At 36.3% G+C, this 17,730-nt stretch overlaps 1 protein-coding gene across 4 annotated transcripts in view; it reads right to left on the minus strand.

The window, feature by feature from the left end:
- SLC44A1 (solute carrier family 44 member 1) overlaps positions 1 to 17,730 on the minus strand; it is a 199,241-nt gene that overhangs the window by 89,576 nt on the left and 91,935 nt on the right. For all 4 annotated transcript variants that reach the window (XM_033237917.1, XM_033237916.1, XM_033237918.1 and 1 more), the window contains 2 exons: positions 14,356 to 14,492; positions 1,202 to 1,295 (listed from right to left, as the gene is read on the minus strand). In XM_033237917.1, the coding sequence (XP_033093808.1) occupies positions 1,202 to 1,295; positions 14,356 to 14,492 (231 nt within the window). The remainder of the gene's footprint in view (positions 1 to 1,201; positions 1,296 to 14,355; positions 14,493 to 17,730) is intronic.

Consider the following 17,730-nt stretch of genomic DNA (forward strand, 5'->3'; position numbering starts at 1 on the left):
CCTTTTCTTTACTGCCACAGCCTCCGTAATATTCTCAACTTATATGAATGTAATCTCCGTAGCTGTTGGTTTAAGGCCATAATTTGTAGGTCTCTCTTACTATCTTTTAAAATAGTCTCTTTAGTTTTATGTCTACAGGTTTTACATTTTGATTTTCAACAGCAGCTTGACAAGATTAATGAGCTGAAAATATATTTAACTGATACATTTTTTTACTTTCAACAGAAAATTTCAAATTCAAGTTAATAAAACCCAAGTTACACCCATAAGTAATCCAAAAGAAAGTAGACATGAGTGTCAAAATTTTTTATACAACAGCTTCCTATAATATATTGAGATGCAATTAAAGAGGCCTCAAGTACATTTTCCTGGAGAAGTTGACTCATGTTACACACAGTTGGCAATATATACTAAGGCTGTGATTTGACCAACATTCCAAAGTGTGTGGGGGTGTGTGTGTGTGCACAAATGTATATACAAAACTATACATACACACATATACATATACATATACCTAATTCTGAGCATATATTTTACAATGCTTGATAATGCATTTCCTTTCAAAAAATCTATTTATAATTTTAAACGTTGCTTTACTTGTAACTACTTTGAGATCCTTCCAAAGAACATTTCTTGTTTCATCTTTGTATTCATTATGCACAGTAGGTACTTAATAATAAATGTTTGTTGAATAAGACCTTGGATAAGATATAGGAAACAACCTAATACAGAGAATGTTACCTAAAAAATATAACCTGAAAGAAACTATGGGGAATAATCACTGGCATACTTTCTAAATTCACAAAGTAAATTTACAGCAATCCCAGTAAATATTACTAGGATCAATTTAAAAAACTCTTTGGAGACTGTGAGAGTTGGTTTCTAAGTTTGTTGCAGATTTTACAGCAATTCAGTGGTTTTGTGCACTTAAAAATTATGGCATGAAAATAGAAACAAAAAAAGCAAGCCCCTAAAATAAATTTAAAATATCTCAGAACAAGAAAAGTTGGCTGCCTATGTGTTGTTTTTAAATATTAAATATATAATGTCATTTCTATTCCTACTTTAAAATTTTTGTTATAAAAGTATTGGACCTGGCCAACAGGTATCAAATGACTATTTTCTCAGAATAACATATATTGTTTAAAATTTACCTACAAAAACAACAGTCACAAGTTAACAACTTTGCAATAAAATTTACCTCGCTGGAACTGGTAGTTTGGGGCAGAGAACAGAAGATTTTGAAGATGTAGTGTATTCAGAAGGCTTTAGGTTGTAGCTACATAGTGCTGAACCTGTTCAAAGAAAAATTATACGTTAGCTGGCAGAAGACTCAGAAAAAATTCTCTCACTATCCATTTTAATTTTGTATCATTCAACATATGCAACTTTCCAAACATTATAGAATTCATAGAAATCTGATTTGATGTATAAGTCCTCAACCATTTAAAATGGACTCTTCTCTAAAATTACTATTAATGTAATTCATGTACAAATTTTAATTAATATTAAAGGTAAAAATAAGTACTAGAACTACCTTTATTGAGTGTCAGGTTCTCTGCAAGATGATATTTATGTATTATACAATTTACTATAACTCTATAAAGCAGGCATTATTAAGCCTACTTTAGAGAGAAGGAAATAGAGGCTAAGAGAGAAGGTAAATAACTTGCTTAAGAACATAGAGCTAGTAGGAGTAGAGCTGGGATTAAACACCACGTCTCTTGACCACAAAGCCTGTGCTCAATTACATATTATGCCTGTTTTTACAATTACTGCATTTAACTCATGTAAATTTGGATAATACATTACTTATTTAAAAAGCAGGAAACATTCCTAACTGTAAATAAACTGAACAAATTGATAAAACTGATAAACTGATAAAAGTGATTCCTAGTTTTCAGAGTTTAAGACAGCTTAAATTCAACTGTAGATTGGTTATGCGAAAAAACATTAATTTTTCTGATTATATGGCCAACACACATCGAATATACATAACATGTATAAAATGTAAAATTTACATCATAATGTATTATATAATTTACTATTAACTCTATAAAGCTGGTATATACATTAATTTCCTTAGTATAGAAAACTGAGATGGATAAAGTCCACTAAATCCAATGTAAGTCTTATTTTCCTGATCTGTTAATTTTAAAATACAGCAACTAGAATACTGGAAGGTTCACTGCATAATATATTGTTAAGTGAGGAGACCCAGGCTCCAGTTCTAATTTTGCTGCATTTCATCACATAAACTGTTTATATTTTATTAACTGCTGTTCCCACCAGATTACTAATTTGGTCAAATACTTTATTATTAAATAAACAGAATAGCTTTGCATCTGTACTATGATGATACTGAACTTTTATATTATATCACCATGGAAAAAGCTTAAAATATAATGTGAACAGCAGACTGCAACACTGAGTTAATTATGGAAAAGGCATGTAAGCATAGGAGAAGGAACTGGAAGGGAATATAGAAAAAAGAATATAGCTTGATTTAATGGGACAACAAAATTGGGAACAAATTTATTTCATTTATATCTTGTCCTATCAATCAAAATAATTTTTAGAAAGGCACAAACCAACATTTAATTTAGCAATGATGCCCCAAACCAGCAAAAAACCCAAGTGATTAAATATGTGAGCCTTAATAGCATACTGAAATGAGTGCATGTAGCATATATTTTATATAAAGATAATCTGAGTAATCTGACAATGCAAAATATTTTTAAAGCGATAATTATGAGTTACATGGCACTGTTCTTCAAACTTTTTAAGCTTAAAGTAGGCTCAATAAGAAACTAAGTTTTAAAAATTGTGCTTGACTACTCTTTTGCATTTTAATGATGTATTTTTTAAAAAGCATGAATATTAAATATTTAACTCTTCTAAAAGCATTGTCTTTGACACTTGAATATAATGCCACTAGATTACATTTATAGCAATTTTGCAGACAACATAACAATGGCAAGGAAACATTTTAGATTAATCCTGAAATAGCTAGGAGTCCTAGTATAGAATTGCTTATGAAAAACAGCAACTGTGCCAATAAGTGTGGAGCATCCGATGTGATCATCAACTTCCTGATCTGAATTGTCAACTTATTTCTTTCAGAGTCCAAGATGGAATTGATTTGCACAAAATAAAAGGCCCTAACTAAAGCACTTTGTGTCAGTGCTACCAAATACACTGCTTCATCTGAATTCAGTTAGCATAATCTCTATCCCCACCCCTTCTTCATTTAAAAAAGGAGGTCAGCAGGTGCAATGGAGTTCAATTTTATAAATACTTTCCCAGGATAATACTCAATGAAAGGATAATAGCCTTATCTCTGATGGTATTCTGGGACACAGGCCAGTACTAAATAGATCCTGTACTAAATAGATTAAAGGAAAAAGATCTTTACAATGTGTTAGTAGTAATAATCATAAGAAACCTTATACTGCTTCCTGCTCAAAGGTTGATGAACAGAGAAGCCTCAATGAAGAACATTAAAACAATTCAGTAATGGCAAACATTTTACAACTGTTTTTCTTTTCATGTTCATTAGCTAAGCATTTTCAGTGAACATTCTGAAGGTAGTTTTTTTTTTTTTTTTTTTTTACAGTGAACGTATAAAAAATACTTAGCACAAGAAGTTTGGATTTAACCAGTAGGACAAAGTTTTCCTTCTAATGCAAAAGCAGGTAAAAATTATACATGAGTAATGAAAAGTAGAAAACTAAGAACAAAAGCTTATCTAAAGCACACCAGAGGCAATCCATGCAACTCAGCCGATGTTATTAAAAGACTATCAAGATGAGTGATATTAGGAACCTAACTTTAGTGTATAAACATTTATCATGGCAAACAGTTACTATGGCCCCCAGAATGTTTAACTACTATAATTTTTTCAAATGCTGTATAATAGCCAATTATTTAGTCTGAATTTATTATTCTTTAGCTCAATATCAGTTATATCAACTCCCCTAAGAGGTACGTTTCCATCACCACACTCCAAATATTACGGATGAAAAAAAGTAATACTTCCAACACCTTCAATGCAATCACTGGCAAATTTAGAAGTGGAATTCTTTGCCCCTAAGCTGCCATGCTTCCTTTGTGCCATTCCTAATACTCATAATTGGGTAAGTATTCAATAAACTCCTGGGCCAAAAAACATACGTTCTACAGACACCTCAAAAAAAACATCTTTGGAGAAAAATTAGTTCCACCATGTACCTTCTGACTTTATATTTTCTGTCCTGGTTAATGGTTCCATCATCCGTGAAACATACAAGTTATTGACATCTTTTTTATCTACTGTTTTCCTATACCATTCAAGAGATACCACATCCTGAGCATTAGACCTTCCTATGTTATCTCAGACCTTCATGATCTCCTACTGTGTCAGTTAAAATACTGTAAAGTGTTTCTCATCTCCATTCTGCATATAACCATCAGAATGATCTTTGTACAATGCGGATTAGTCATATCACACCCCTATCCTCAGGATGACATCCAAATATCCTGGATTCAAGGTCCTCCTAAAGCAGGTCTCTACCTAAAACTCCAGACTCATCTCAACATAATAAACTACATACAATCAATGCTTGCTGTTTAACAAGCTTCCAGGTTTTCACACACACCACTCCCTCTGCTTGCGCTGTCCTTTCCCAGCTAGCACCTGAATGTTAATGTCTGAGCAGCATTTCTACACACTACTCAAACTTCATCTCTTCTGTCAAGCCTTCTCTGACCCACCCAACAAAGCTATTTACTGCTTAGCTCTGTGATAAAACAGGGCATATTCTTTTGTAACTTTTTGTTTGTATATCATCTCTATTTTTACAATGCAAACTCTTTGAGAACTCAAACCTTATGCCTTTGAAATGTTTGGAACCTATATTTCCTGGTATATAGATGTCATCCAAAAGCCTTCTGTTGAATAAAACAGGTATCCTGAGTGGAGAAAAAATGAAATAACTGTTTTTAATCTCTTATATTTTGGTGTTATATGTTATATACAATGTTCAAATGCGTTTCACCATTTGCTACAAATATACGATCTAAAACAACATTTCTCAATCTTGGTATTATGACATTTTGTGCTGGACAATTCTTGGTTGTAGGGGGCTGTCCTGTGCATTGCAAGATGTTGAGCAACATCCCTGGCCTCTATCCACAAGATTCCAGTAGCCTCCTCCTAAGCTCTCACCCAGTGTGACAGCCAAAAATGTCTCCAGACATTGCCAATTATCTTTGAGGAGGCAAAAGCCTCCTCAAAGCTGTGAGCCAATAGTTTAAAACATCACATTATTTGAAAATAAGATACAAAATAAAGAGTTTCTATGCTGGGGGCTAATTTTTCTTGCTTTAAAATTTTGTTTAATTTACCACCACAATGATATTTATAGGATCGATTAAAATTAAGGAAAAATATTCCTTAAAACATGATTTAACTATTTGCAACTAATAGAAAAGAAAGTCTCTCAATGCAGAACAGTTTTTACTATGAAAGATTTCCATTGCCTTGTGATGTCTAATGAATTTAACCTCTTTTTCACTAATTAAGAAACACTATTTATATGCTGGGAGAATGGAAGATAATTTTCCAATTTTAATTCCTAGTAACCCATGAACAGTATGGACATATTTGTAATTCCCAGGAAGCATCCACCTACAGAAATTAGCCAGGTAAGAACATGGCATCATCTGTCAACCACTGCTGGCACATACTAGGCATACATAATAAATATTTGCTAAGTGAATTAATTTTGAACATCTATGTACGAGACTTCTACTAGGTGTTGTGGAGGATAAGGAGAATTCTGACTCAACCATACTGCAACTCCTTAAATGTAGGGACTGTACTTTGTATCTCTGATGCATGCTTAATGGGTACTAAGTATTTGTTGAATGAAAGAATTAGTTTAAACTGCAGTATCAAATGTAAGGATTTTCCTTCTTTTTAAACAACCAAGCATCCTTGCTGATCTCTGACTTGGAGGCAATTAATTCAGTTGCTAGAGTTGATCATTTCATTCATTTATAAATGATATCAAGTCAAATCTTTTGACTTACTGTGCCAAAAAGAAAACATAATTACTCTGGGGTTTAAGTTTTATTGATACTGACTGGTAAGAAAAAGGGTAATATACTGATCATCTATTGATACTGACTCTAAACTAATAACCAGGTAACAATCAAAAAGACTTATTAGTATTCACAATTAGCATTATCTGAATGGACCACATAATCTGTTAAAGTTTTTAATGGCTAAACAGTAATCATTAAGAAAACACCAAGCTTCATGGCTCTACTCAAAATGTGAACGCGGTCTCAAGGTCAGGTTATAAAGCTCTCAAATTTTTTTCAAAATATAGTACATTGAAGAATCACTAGTAAATGGGAGTGCTTTTTCCACATACTATAAATGGGAGGCAAACAAAGGGAAAATAAGATTTCTGCCAGACTTTACTACTGTGTTAGGGAAGATAAAATATATATTATAAAACAGTTTGATAAGAATAATGGAAAATGTAATAAAAATTCCATGTGAACTATTAGCACTGAGAACCTATAGTCAACTCCTAACTTACTCACAGGTTATGTTCATTTCTATTTATTTATGTATTTATGTATTTATTTTTTTAGAGACAGGGATCTTGCTATGTTGCCCAGGCTGGCCTTGAACTCCTGAACTCAAGTGATCCTCCTGCCTTGGCCTCTCAGTAGGCTGGGAATACAGGCATGTATCACCTCACTCGGAAGATTGTGCTCATTTCTAAACTGCCATTTAGAATTTAGACAGCAAGTGCAAAAATCAAAACAATATGCAAAGCATCTGGTGCAGTCCATGGCATACAATAGCTACCAATAAATGGTATGTTGAAACAAAACCAGGGCTTAAGTCTGGTGTTTCTATTCCGATTCAGATGCCCATGCTGAACAATGGGGACAGTGGAGTGAAGTGAAGGGTCGTCTATGGACCAGAGATGCTGGGTCAGAATTAGAGGGGGGAGAGAGAAAGGAGAACTATCTGAGCAGGCATTGTCTTCCCTTTCCCTTCACCACCTGTCTTGCAGGATGCATTGGTATCTTCACCACCTGTATTGGTGTGGCTGGGTTCAGATGAAAGCTGAAGGAGGGAGATTCTTCTCTCCCACTGTAATGTACATAGTTCCCTCTGATCCATGGGAATACATTCCAAGACCCCTCGGTGGATGCCCGAAGCTGTGGACAGTACCAAACCCTCTATATACTACGTCTTTGCGGTCTGGTAACTGATAGGGCTACTAAGAGACTAAGTGGTGGGTAGCATACACAGTGTGGATATGCTGGACAAAGGGATGATTCGTGTCTGGGTGGGATGGGGCAGGTCCGTGCAAGATTTCATCATGCTACTAAGCAAAATGCACAATGTAAAACTTATGAATTGTTTATTTTTGGTATTTTCCATTAAATATTTTCAGACTGCAATTGACCATGGGTAACTGAAATCGAACACTAAAACTACGGATAAGGGAGAACTACTGTAGCGTTATTTGAATTTTCAAAAATAATGGTAATAAGGAGGAAAGTAGCCTGTTCATCAGACTGAAGACAGGGAAAGTGAAAGTAAGATGGAATTCATGCCCTGTTGAAAATAAGAACTCAGATAAGAGCATTCACCAGATGGTTTCAGTTTTCTCTGTAGGGCATACGTTTAGGAAAGAGGACAAACAAGAGGGCTTAAGAGAAGAGATATGAATAATCACTTGGATAGTATTATAAGGGAGATAAATGAGTTATTTACAGATGAATAAAAAGAACTGATTTCACAGAAATACTGGTTAGATTGGAGAACATTTTACCTGCTGGTGTCAACTCACACAGATAACAGAATTGAGGATCAAGTTTTCTGTGAGAATGAGAAATTATTAAGCGGCAATAGAGGACAACAGGAAATCCAGCCCATCATTTTTTCAAAAAACATTTATGGATATCTACTTATCTACTATGGGAGCCTCTATATTAGGGCCTGGATATTCCCAGATGAAAAGAGCACGAGCTTGCTCCTAGGAAATTCATACACAACTGCAAGAAGTTTGATACTGAGTCCTTATGGTATTTGGCAACTTCAATTCTTTAAAGGCAATTTTTAAAGTTTTCTTCTCTAGCATTATATATTTATAATATTTGTGTTATATGAATTATGAACCATAAAAATAAATGCACATTTGTACCCCTACCACCCAACTCATGTACTAGCATTCACAGTTCTTTTATCATTATTATTTTTATTATTTTTCTTTTTTTTTTTTTTTTGAGACAAAGTTTTGCTCTTGTTGCCCAGGTTGGAGTGCAGTGGCATGATCTCAGCTCACTGCAACCTTCACCTCCCAGATTCAAGTAATTCTCCTGTCTTAGCCTCCCGAGTAGCTGGGATTACAGGCACCTGCCACCACGCTCGGCTAATTTTTGTATTTTTAGTAGAGATGAGGTTTCACCATGTTGGCCAGGCTGGTCTCAAACTCCTGACCTCAGGTGATCCACCCACCTTGGCCACCCAAAGTGCTGGGATTATAGGTGTGAGCCATGCGCCCAGCCAGCACTCACATTTTTATATTTATATTTGTCTGCCTGCCTTTCAAAGCTCTGTGTAATATGACAGCATCTCCACAATACCAATCTAATTTCCAGCCATTTCTTCCAAACTCTCTATTGTAGTCATACTTGACAGGGGCATTCCACAAACTCTAAGTGCCCAAGAAAACATCTTCTTTTTCTTGTTTAAAAGAAACAAAGATTTGAGGAAATAATTTATTTGCCTATTAAATACATTTCTTACAACCACCACCATAGGAACCAAGAGCTTCTTCCCCTTTAATTTCTAGAGGTAATAAAATTTCATGTGAATGGATGGTTTTAAGTGCTAAAAAGTACTTTCAAATGTTGTTATGGAAACTTAAAATTCTTTGAAAAGGATTTATACTATCTTCTCATTCTAGTAAGAAACATGTTATATTGCCTTGCATCTTAAAATAAGGTATAAAATTAGCACTTAAACTGTTACTACCTCAAACAGGACTCCTTTTTCATGAACTTAATAAAAATTATGATAAAATAAAGACAACATAAAATTACTATCGTAATCATTTGTAAGTGTACAGTTCAGTGACATTAAGTACATTCAAACTGTCGTGCAAGAATCACCACCATCCATCTCCAGAACTCTCTTCATCTTACAAAACTAAAACTCTTCACCCATTAGACAATATCCCCATTCCACTCTCCCTGCCACCCTGGCAACTAGCATTCTACTTTCTGTCTATATAAATTTGACTACTCCAGGGTGGAATCATACAGTATTTGTCCTTCTGTCACTGGCTTACTTCACCTCGCATGATGTCCTCAAGGTTCATCCACATTATAGCATGTGTCAGAATTTATTTTCTTATTTCTTATTGTGGTAAAAAAAAAAGCATAACATATAATTGACTGTCTTAACCATTTTTAAGTGTACAGTACAGCACTATTAACTATATGCATATTGTGGTGCAACAGATTTTTAGAACTTTTTCATCTTGTAAATCTGAAACTCTAGTCATTGAACCACAACTCCCTTTCTCCCCCTCCTTCAGCTCCTGGCAACCACACTTCTACTTTTCGTTTCATGTAAGTGGAATTATGCAGTCTTTTTCTTTTACGACTGACTTATTTGACTTAGCCTAGTGTCCTCAATTTTCACGCAAGTTGAAGCATATGACGTTTCTTTCCTCCTTTTTTAAGGCTAAAATAATATTCCATTGTATGTATACACCACATTTTCTTTGTTTTTGTTTGTTTTTGAGGCTTTTTGAGACAGGGTCTCACTCTGTCACCCAGGCTAGACTGCAGTAGCATGATCTCGGCTCACTGCAATCTCCTGGGCTCAAGAGATCCTCCCGCCTCAGCCTCCTGAGTAGCTGGGACTACAAGTGCGTGATACCATGCCTAGGCAATTTCATTTTTTGTAGAGATGACATCTCACTACGTTTCACAGGCTGGTCTTGAACTCCTGAACTCAAGTGCTCTTCCTGCCTCAGTTTCCCAAAGTTCTGGGACTACAGGTGTGAGCCACCGCGACTGGTAGTTCACCATATTTTCTCCAACCATTTATTGGTCTACAGACATTAGGTTGCTTCCACCTCTTGGCTATTGTGAATAATGCTACAATGAACATGATTGTGCAAATATCTCTTCAAGATCCTCTTTTCAATTCTTTTGGATATATTCTCAGAAGTGGGACTGCTGTATCATATGCTAATTTTATCTTTAATTTTTTGAGGAACCTACATACTATTTTCCATAGCAGCTGCACTGTTTCACATTCCCATCAATGGTACACAAAGGTTCCAATTCTCTACATCCTCATGAACACCTGTGTGATTTTAGGTGTGTTTTTTTATAGTAGCTCTTCAGATAGTCTAGATATTAACTCCTTACCAGATATCTGATTTATAAGTATCTTCTATGGGTTGACTTTTCACTTCTGTTGATTTTTATCCCTTGATGTACAGTTTTCAATTGTGACGTAATCCAATTTATGTATTTTTTTCTTTTGTTGCCTGTGCTTTTGGTGCCATCCAATAAACTACTGCCAAATGCATTGTCATGTAGCTTTCCCCTACATTTTCTTCTAAGAGTTTCTGCAGTTTTAGCTCTTACATTTAGGCTCTTTCATGGACTTTACACTATCCCCTCTTACTGACTTGAAAATTTCCCACTTAAGTTTGAATTATATATTAAAGACATTCCTCTCTGAAATTAACGATTGAGGTTTATATATTTGAGGCTAAAGGGTCTGTGTATTTTCTAACAGAAATATACTGTAACAACATGCAGACATAGATTCTAATAAAAACTACTTGCTACTCTTGAATCAACTTGCACCTCAAACGATAGAAAAGATAACTGAATGGCCAGGTGTGTGGCTCATACCTGTAATCCCAGCACTTTGAGAGGCCAAGGAGGGAGGATTACTTAGGGCTAGGAGTTTGACACCAGCCTGGATAACACGGTGATACCTCATTGCCACATAAAGTAAAAAAACTATCTGGGCATGGTGACACATGCCTGTAGTCCCAGTTGCTCAGGAGGCTGAAGCAGGAGAACCACTTGAGCCCAGAAGTACAAGGCTGCAGTGAACCATGATTGTGCCACTGTACTACAGCCCAGACTACTGCACTTTAGTCTGTCTTTTAAACAAGAAGAAAAAGAAAAAAACCAGATAACTTACAAAGACAAAAGAAGGAAAAATAATGCAAAAAGCAGAGAAATAATTCTCTCAGTGACAAGGGTAATATTGGAATTCAATCTTACCAGGTCTAGTTTTAAGTTACCAATTCAAACAACAGCATAGGTTCTTTTGAGAAATTCAGAAATTTCAAGTTAGGGTTGCTACTCAAATAAGGTATTTAGGCCCCTACACCAAAGGCTCTCTCTCTGATATAATTTTATAGCTCTTCTATTTGCCTGCTAAAATTTTGTCTTCTCTATCCTCCATCGTTGTGTTTCTTGATGCTGTCATTTTTTATGGCTACCTTAATGACTTATTATTCATACAGCTGGCACAAAACCCCAAAGGTATCTTTGTAGCTAGGCACCAATTTAGGAAGTCTGTTTTCTGAAATAATGTTTATTCATTAATAAATCTTGAGCACCTACTTTGTGCAAGACACTGAGAAATACAAAGCTGTAAAACCCACCAGGAGGGTCTTCTTAACTAAACCTGAACAGGCCACAGTCAGTATTATATTCATTTAGAAGGATACCAGCCTGGAAATAAAGCATACCAGCAGGGGAGCATGGGCATTTCTCCTCCAGGGAACATCTCAGCAGGCCACACAGCTAGCTCTCTTCTAGCCCTCCAAATGACAGCTCAGGTTCAAGGGACCAAGACTCACAACCAGTGGGTTTGAGAAGATATGTTGGAAGATAGTTTGAGACTAGATCATAGCTTTGAATGATAGTATAAGACATATAGACTTTTATTTTTTACTATGGATGCTTTCTGAGCAAGGGGTTAGCATTAATTGAAGCTCTAGGAATATTAACACGGCAGCAGTACATAAGAGAGCTAAAACTAGAGAGAAACTGGAGGCAGAAAGACTATTACATTCCATTAGTGCAATAATAATATTAATAATTATAATGATAATAGCAGCAGCCAATAATTTTTCTTAGCAACTGAATATTTGCCAGATACTGTTCTAAGCGTTGTTCATGTATCAAGTCCTCATAACAATTCTATAAAGTATAACAGGTATGAATATTGTCCCTATTTCATAGATGTGGAAACGGAGGCAAGGAGAAGTCAAGTACTTTGCCCAGAGTCTCACAGCCAGTGAGTGGTAGGAGCAACATTTGAACCCAAACAATCGGACTCCGGAGCGTATACTTTTAACCACTCAACCACACCACTTGTCAGAGTATACTCACATTGTCTAAAATTCTGGAAAAACCCTTAAGGAAGGGCTCCCCTCTCCCTAAGAAACCTTATAATGATGAGGCTGGTAGTTCTGGTAAGAGGCTCAGCAACAACACATGTGGGGATACCATATGGTAATAAAAAATGAGATCGTGAAGAGCGGTTGGCACTTCTTTATTCAAGTGCCTACCAAGTGTTCAGTATTCTTCATATATCATCTTACTTAATCTTCATAACAACATATGAGGGAGTATTATTTTTAATCCACATTTTTTCAAATGAGGAAATCTAGGCTCAGAGAACTTTTACCCCTTACCCTAATTACAGAGGCAGTCAGTGACAGTCAGCACTGGAATCCAGACCCAAATCAACCCATGTTATCCTATGCTGAGGGCATGGAACAACGGAACAGGGATACCGCCAGCCTGGAAGGCTGCGGTCCTCCTGCCTTCAGAAGGCTAGCATCCCCAACAGGAAGACACTGGAGCCATGCTAGTGTGTGCAGTTATGGTTCCAGGCTGTCTGTCCACCCAGCCAGAAGTTGTACCCACTGGATACTTGGGTCGGTCCTTGTTCCAAGGAACCAGCACCAGCCTGTGGATCTGGGCAGGACCCAGGCAGCTCTGAGGATTCCTACACACAAAATACAAGCATAAAACCTCAAAGAAATTAAAAAACAGGGGCTTTTTTTTTTTTTTGAGACGGAGTCTTGCTCTGCCACCCAGGCTGGAGTGCAGTGGCCGGATCTCAGCTCACTGCAAGCTCCGCCTCCCGGGTTTATGCAAAACAGGGGCCTTTACAAAGGGTGGTTAAAAAAAAGATTCTTAGAAAAGAATTGAGGCAAGCCAGCCGGGCGCGGTGGCTCAAGCCTGTAATCCCAGCACTTTGGGAGGCCGAGACAGGCAGATCATGAGGTCAGGAGATCGAAATCATCCTGGCTAACACGGTGAAACCCCGTCTCTACTAAAAAATACGAAACACTATCCGGGCGAGGTGGCGGGTGCCTGTAGTCCCAGCTACTCGGGAGGCTGAGGCAGGAGAATGGCGTAAACCCGGGAGGCGGAGCTTGCAGTGAGCTGAGATCTGGCCACTGCACTCCAGCCTGGGCGACAGAGGGAGACTCCGTCTCAAAAAAAAAAAAAAAAAAAAGAATTGAGGCAAGCCATGTGGACCTGAGGATGGTACCTACAGATAAAATGCCTCGGAGAACAGAGCTAGATTTCAGGAAACTACGTTAGTTTTCTCAGCTAATTCCCCTATGTTTAGCCTCAAAGTTTCTCACAATTATTTTTAGAAAAAGAGCTATGACAGAACATTAAATTTAAAAAGCAGAACACAAAACTATACACACACCGACTCATTGAAAAAGTACTGATGCTGGAATTTTAATTTCTACTTCTTATTTTTTCTGAACTTTTCGAATTTCCTATAATATGCATATGTTACATTGCTAACCACGGTTATATATATATATATATATGTATACACATACACACACACATATGTATATATATTATTTCAATATATAAAATTTGTTTCAATTTATATAAATGTGAACTGAAATACTTTTAACCAATCCTTGGGAAGGGGGAACAAGAAACAAATTTTACACAGAGTGGTTTAGTAATTTCCAAACACTCAACAGACTACATCAAAGTCACCTGAGATATTTATTTAAAAAAGACTAACTTCCAGAGCACAAAGACCCACTCAGTCAGAATTTTGCTGGGTGAGGCCCAGGAATCTGGAGTTTAACAAGCTCCCTGGGTGCTATAATATTTTTTAGCAAGGAAGTCCAAAATTACTTCAATTATCTAAGGTTCCTTGATAATTTATTTAACACTAGGGCAAATTTATATTTAACAAAGAGAACAAGGTGATAGGACATAGATTTGGATGGCCTAATGTCTCACCATTCATCTCTGCAAACTTCTGAACATCACTCAGAGTTTTCAGTTCTTGCCTTGGACATGCTGCTACACACAGTGCTATGGACTTAATCTTCCGGTTTATCAAGTCCAGGTTGCATGGATCCAAAAAGAATACATACCTAAAGCATGGAGAAAAAACTGAGATATTATTTCACAAAACACATTGTGGGTCACTGCATATTTGACTAAGCCTAGAGCAAAGAACATCTATTCCACATTCCTCCACGATAAAAATCTCATCATAAATACATTTTTAAAAAATTGCTTATAAACAGACTAACAGTGGGAATAGGGGAATTGTAGGATTCATAATTATCATGATCTATTTTTCTAATATTTAAATGTTTGTATTGTACACATGCATATTTTATAATCAGAAATCATCTATTTTGGTTTTCTCCAAATCATTAATTTTTTCTTATTTTGTCAAACTTGTACCAAAAAAATTATTGGAATATCATAATACTGCTATATAATATAGCATGAATTGCAGTTTATATATAAATTGTAAACTTTAGTTAATAAATATAATTCATTCATTATATATAATTCATATAAACAATTATATAATTCCAAAAATGAATATATATTATAGATATCAATGAATATACACAACTGAATACATAAAGTTAAATGGAGACTAGAGGGAAATACACCAACATTTCAACTACAGTCGTCTCTGGGTATTAAAATAAAGTGATTTTAAATTTATTTTACCTTTCATAATCCGCATCTTCTAGAAAGAATGCCAATTACTTTTGAGCTGATATAATTGTGGTAAATATTGCTTATTAATAGTTAAATACTGTCCATTACAGATAGACAAAATAATCCCCAAATCTGAAATTATACCCTTTAAGTTCTGTATACTTGTATTTTAGGAAAGGGAAGATTAATTAGAAAGCATACTGAAGCATGTATTTTTAATGTTATAAATTAGATGAGATGATAAAGATTGTAGATGTTAACATTTGCTCAAAGAGAAAATAAGGGCTAAACATTCTCAACTGAGATAAGCTAAGTGCAATAATACGGATCAAGGAAGGGAGTACAAGAAGGAATGCTTCCACCTAAAATGAATCTCCAGCCAGGGTTCAATTCCACTGAGTTCATAGGAAGTTTTATAAAATCATGCATCTGTCAATAGCCTTTCACATGGTTAAACTCTGTTGCTATGCAAAATGTGGTTTCAAATCTGGAACAGGAAATATAACCAAATATAAAAATTAGAAGAACAAACTGAAAAGCAGAAAACATAAAAGTCAATACATATGCTAAAATGGAAACTTTTATATGAAGGGGAAAAAAAAGTAAGTAGGAAAAAAAGAGGGGGCAACTACAGACGCCTTTGCAGATCAAGTAATTCTGCACACTTCAGCACAGCAATGGGTCTGGGAACCCGGCATGAAGGTCAGGTATAACTTGCCAAACTGAAAGAAAACAAAAAAAAAAAACCGTGTGTGTGACCCTATCAGTGACTCCAAGCCAGTGACTCCAAATGTTCTATCTATACAGATAGAAGGAAAGGAAAAAAGCCAGGCAAGATGAGGTTTAGAAGTAGGTTTTGTGGACTGTTTCCATGGCTGATAACAAGGAAGTAGGGCATACAGAGAATTGTTTCTGGCAACTTCTGAGTAGAAACAAGCATTCTCTTACTAATTCTCCCTTCTTCTATCCTGGGCATCTGACTAAGCATGTCTATGCCTGTGACCCTGTATAATGAATTGCACAAAGACAGATCATGGACAGGGAACAGTCAGGTCCTTGAAAAATGTGTCATAAAACTTTTGAATCAACCACTACTGCTATCACTACCACCACCACCACCACCACCACTATCACTGCTACCATTGCCATCAGCACCACTATCACTGCTACCATTGCCATCACCACCACTGTCACTACTAAGAATACTTTTTTTTTTTTTTTGAGATGGAGTTCTGCTCTGTCAGCTCTGTCACACAGGCTAGAGTGCAATGGCATGATCTCAGCTCACTGCAACCTCAGCCTCCCAGGTTCAAACGATTCTCCTGCCTCAGCCTCCTGAGTAGCTGGAATTACAGGCACCTGCTACCACACCTGGCTAATTTTTGTATGTTTAGTAGAGACAGGGGTTTCACCATGTTGGCCAGGCTGGTCTTGAACTCCTGATCTCAGGTGGTCCACCCACCTTGGCCTCCCAAAGTGCTGGGATTACAGGTATGAGCCACTGCGCCTGGCCTAATAATACTTAATGATAAAGACTTTAAAAAATGATAGTCAATTTTATTGAGTACTTACTATTTATCAGACACTGTATTAAACCCTTTACATATATTAACTCATTTAATTCTCACAGTAATTCTGTTGTGTGTTTCTCTATGGGGTGGGAGTTGGGCAGTGGAACTGGGATGAGAGAGAGGCATTGAGTACGCAGTTCTAAGTGATAAGCAATGCCTTGAGAACCATCTGGGGAATCACACCACAGTAGAAAAAGAAGCTTAGGGAAAAGGAAAAAAAGTCAGAAGCTGCCTGGGCCTTGCTGCTGGGCCTAGGCTGGATCAATGACAACCTCTTGAGAATAGATGCACTGTCCGTCCTGCAGGCTTCAGCCTCCTCCAAGGGCAAAAGTATCCCAATGACATTTCTAACTTCTTTTATACCTTAAAACATATTCCTTTGACTTATGCTAGTGACTGGGCAGCAACCTTATCCCTTGCTTTAGTCAGACCAATGTGAACTTGCCTTCTGATTCTCTCTTAATAGTTCTCTGACCTTGGAAAATATATTTATCCTTCTGACCCTCAGTTTCCTTATCTGAAAAAGTACATATCACCTATTTTATAGTTTGTTGTAATGTGATCAATAATATATATTAAGCACCTCACATAGCATGCACTCAGTGATTTGTGTCATTACCACAAAGAATACTATTTGCTTTCCACACATTTTACATTTCATAGTAAGGAACTAAACTCAACACTTTCTTATATGGGCATAAAACAGGGATACAATACCAATATTTAGTTTTCATTTAGAAAAAAAAAAAATCTGTGTAGGAGTATTCATGACTAAGGGTAAAGTCATTACCCCCTTGAGAACCAAGTAGGCCGCCAAAACAGATCCAGCACAAGGAAAACAAGAACAGGAGGGCGAGAAGAATGCTACCATGACTACAACACTCTGAAATTAACACTGCACATTTTTCAGCCTGTGTATGTGGTTTGAAAAGATCTAAAAACTTACTTGAAATGGTATCTTCAAGAAATACACACTCACATACATCACATGCTTACACTCCATATCTTACCTGCCCTCCATAGTCTAAGAATATATTAAGCTGGGTAGGCGCAGTGGCTCAAGCCTGTAAACCCAGCA

The sequence above is a fragment of the Trachypithecus francoisi genome, unplaced genomic scaffold (genome assembly GCF_009764315.1).
Source record: "Trachypithecus francoisi isolate TF-2019V2 unplaced genomic scaffold, Tfra_2.0 Lachesis_group16, whole genome shotgun sequence".
Lineage (NCBI taxonomy): Eukaryota > Metazoa > Chordata > Mammalia > Primates > Cercopithecidae > Trachypithecus > Trachypithecus francoisi.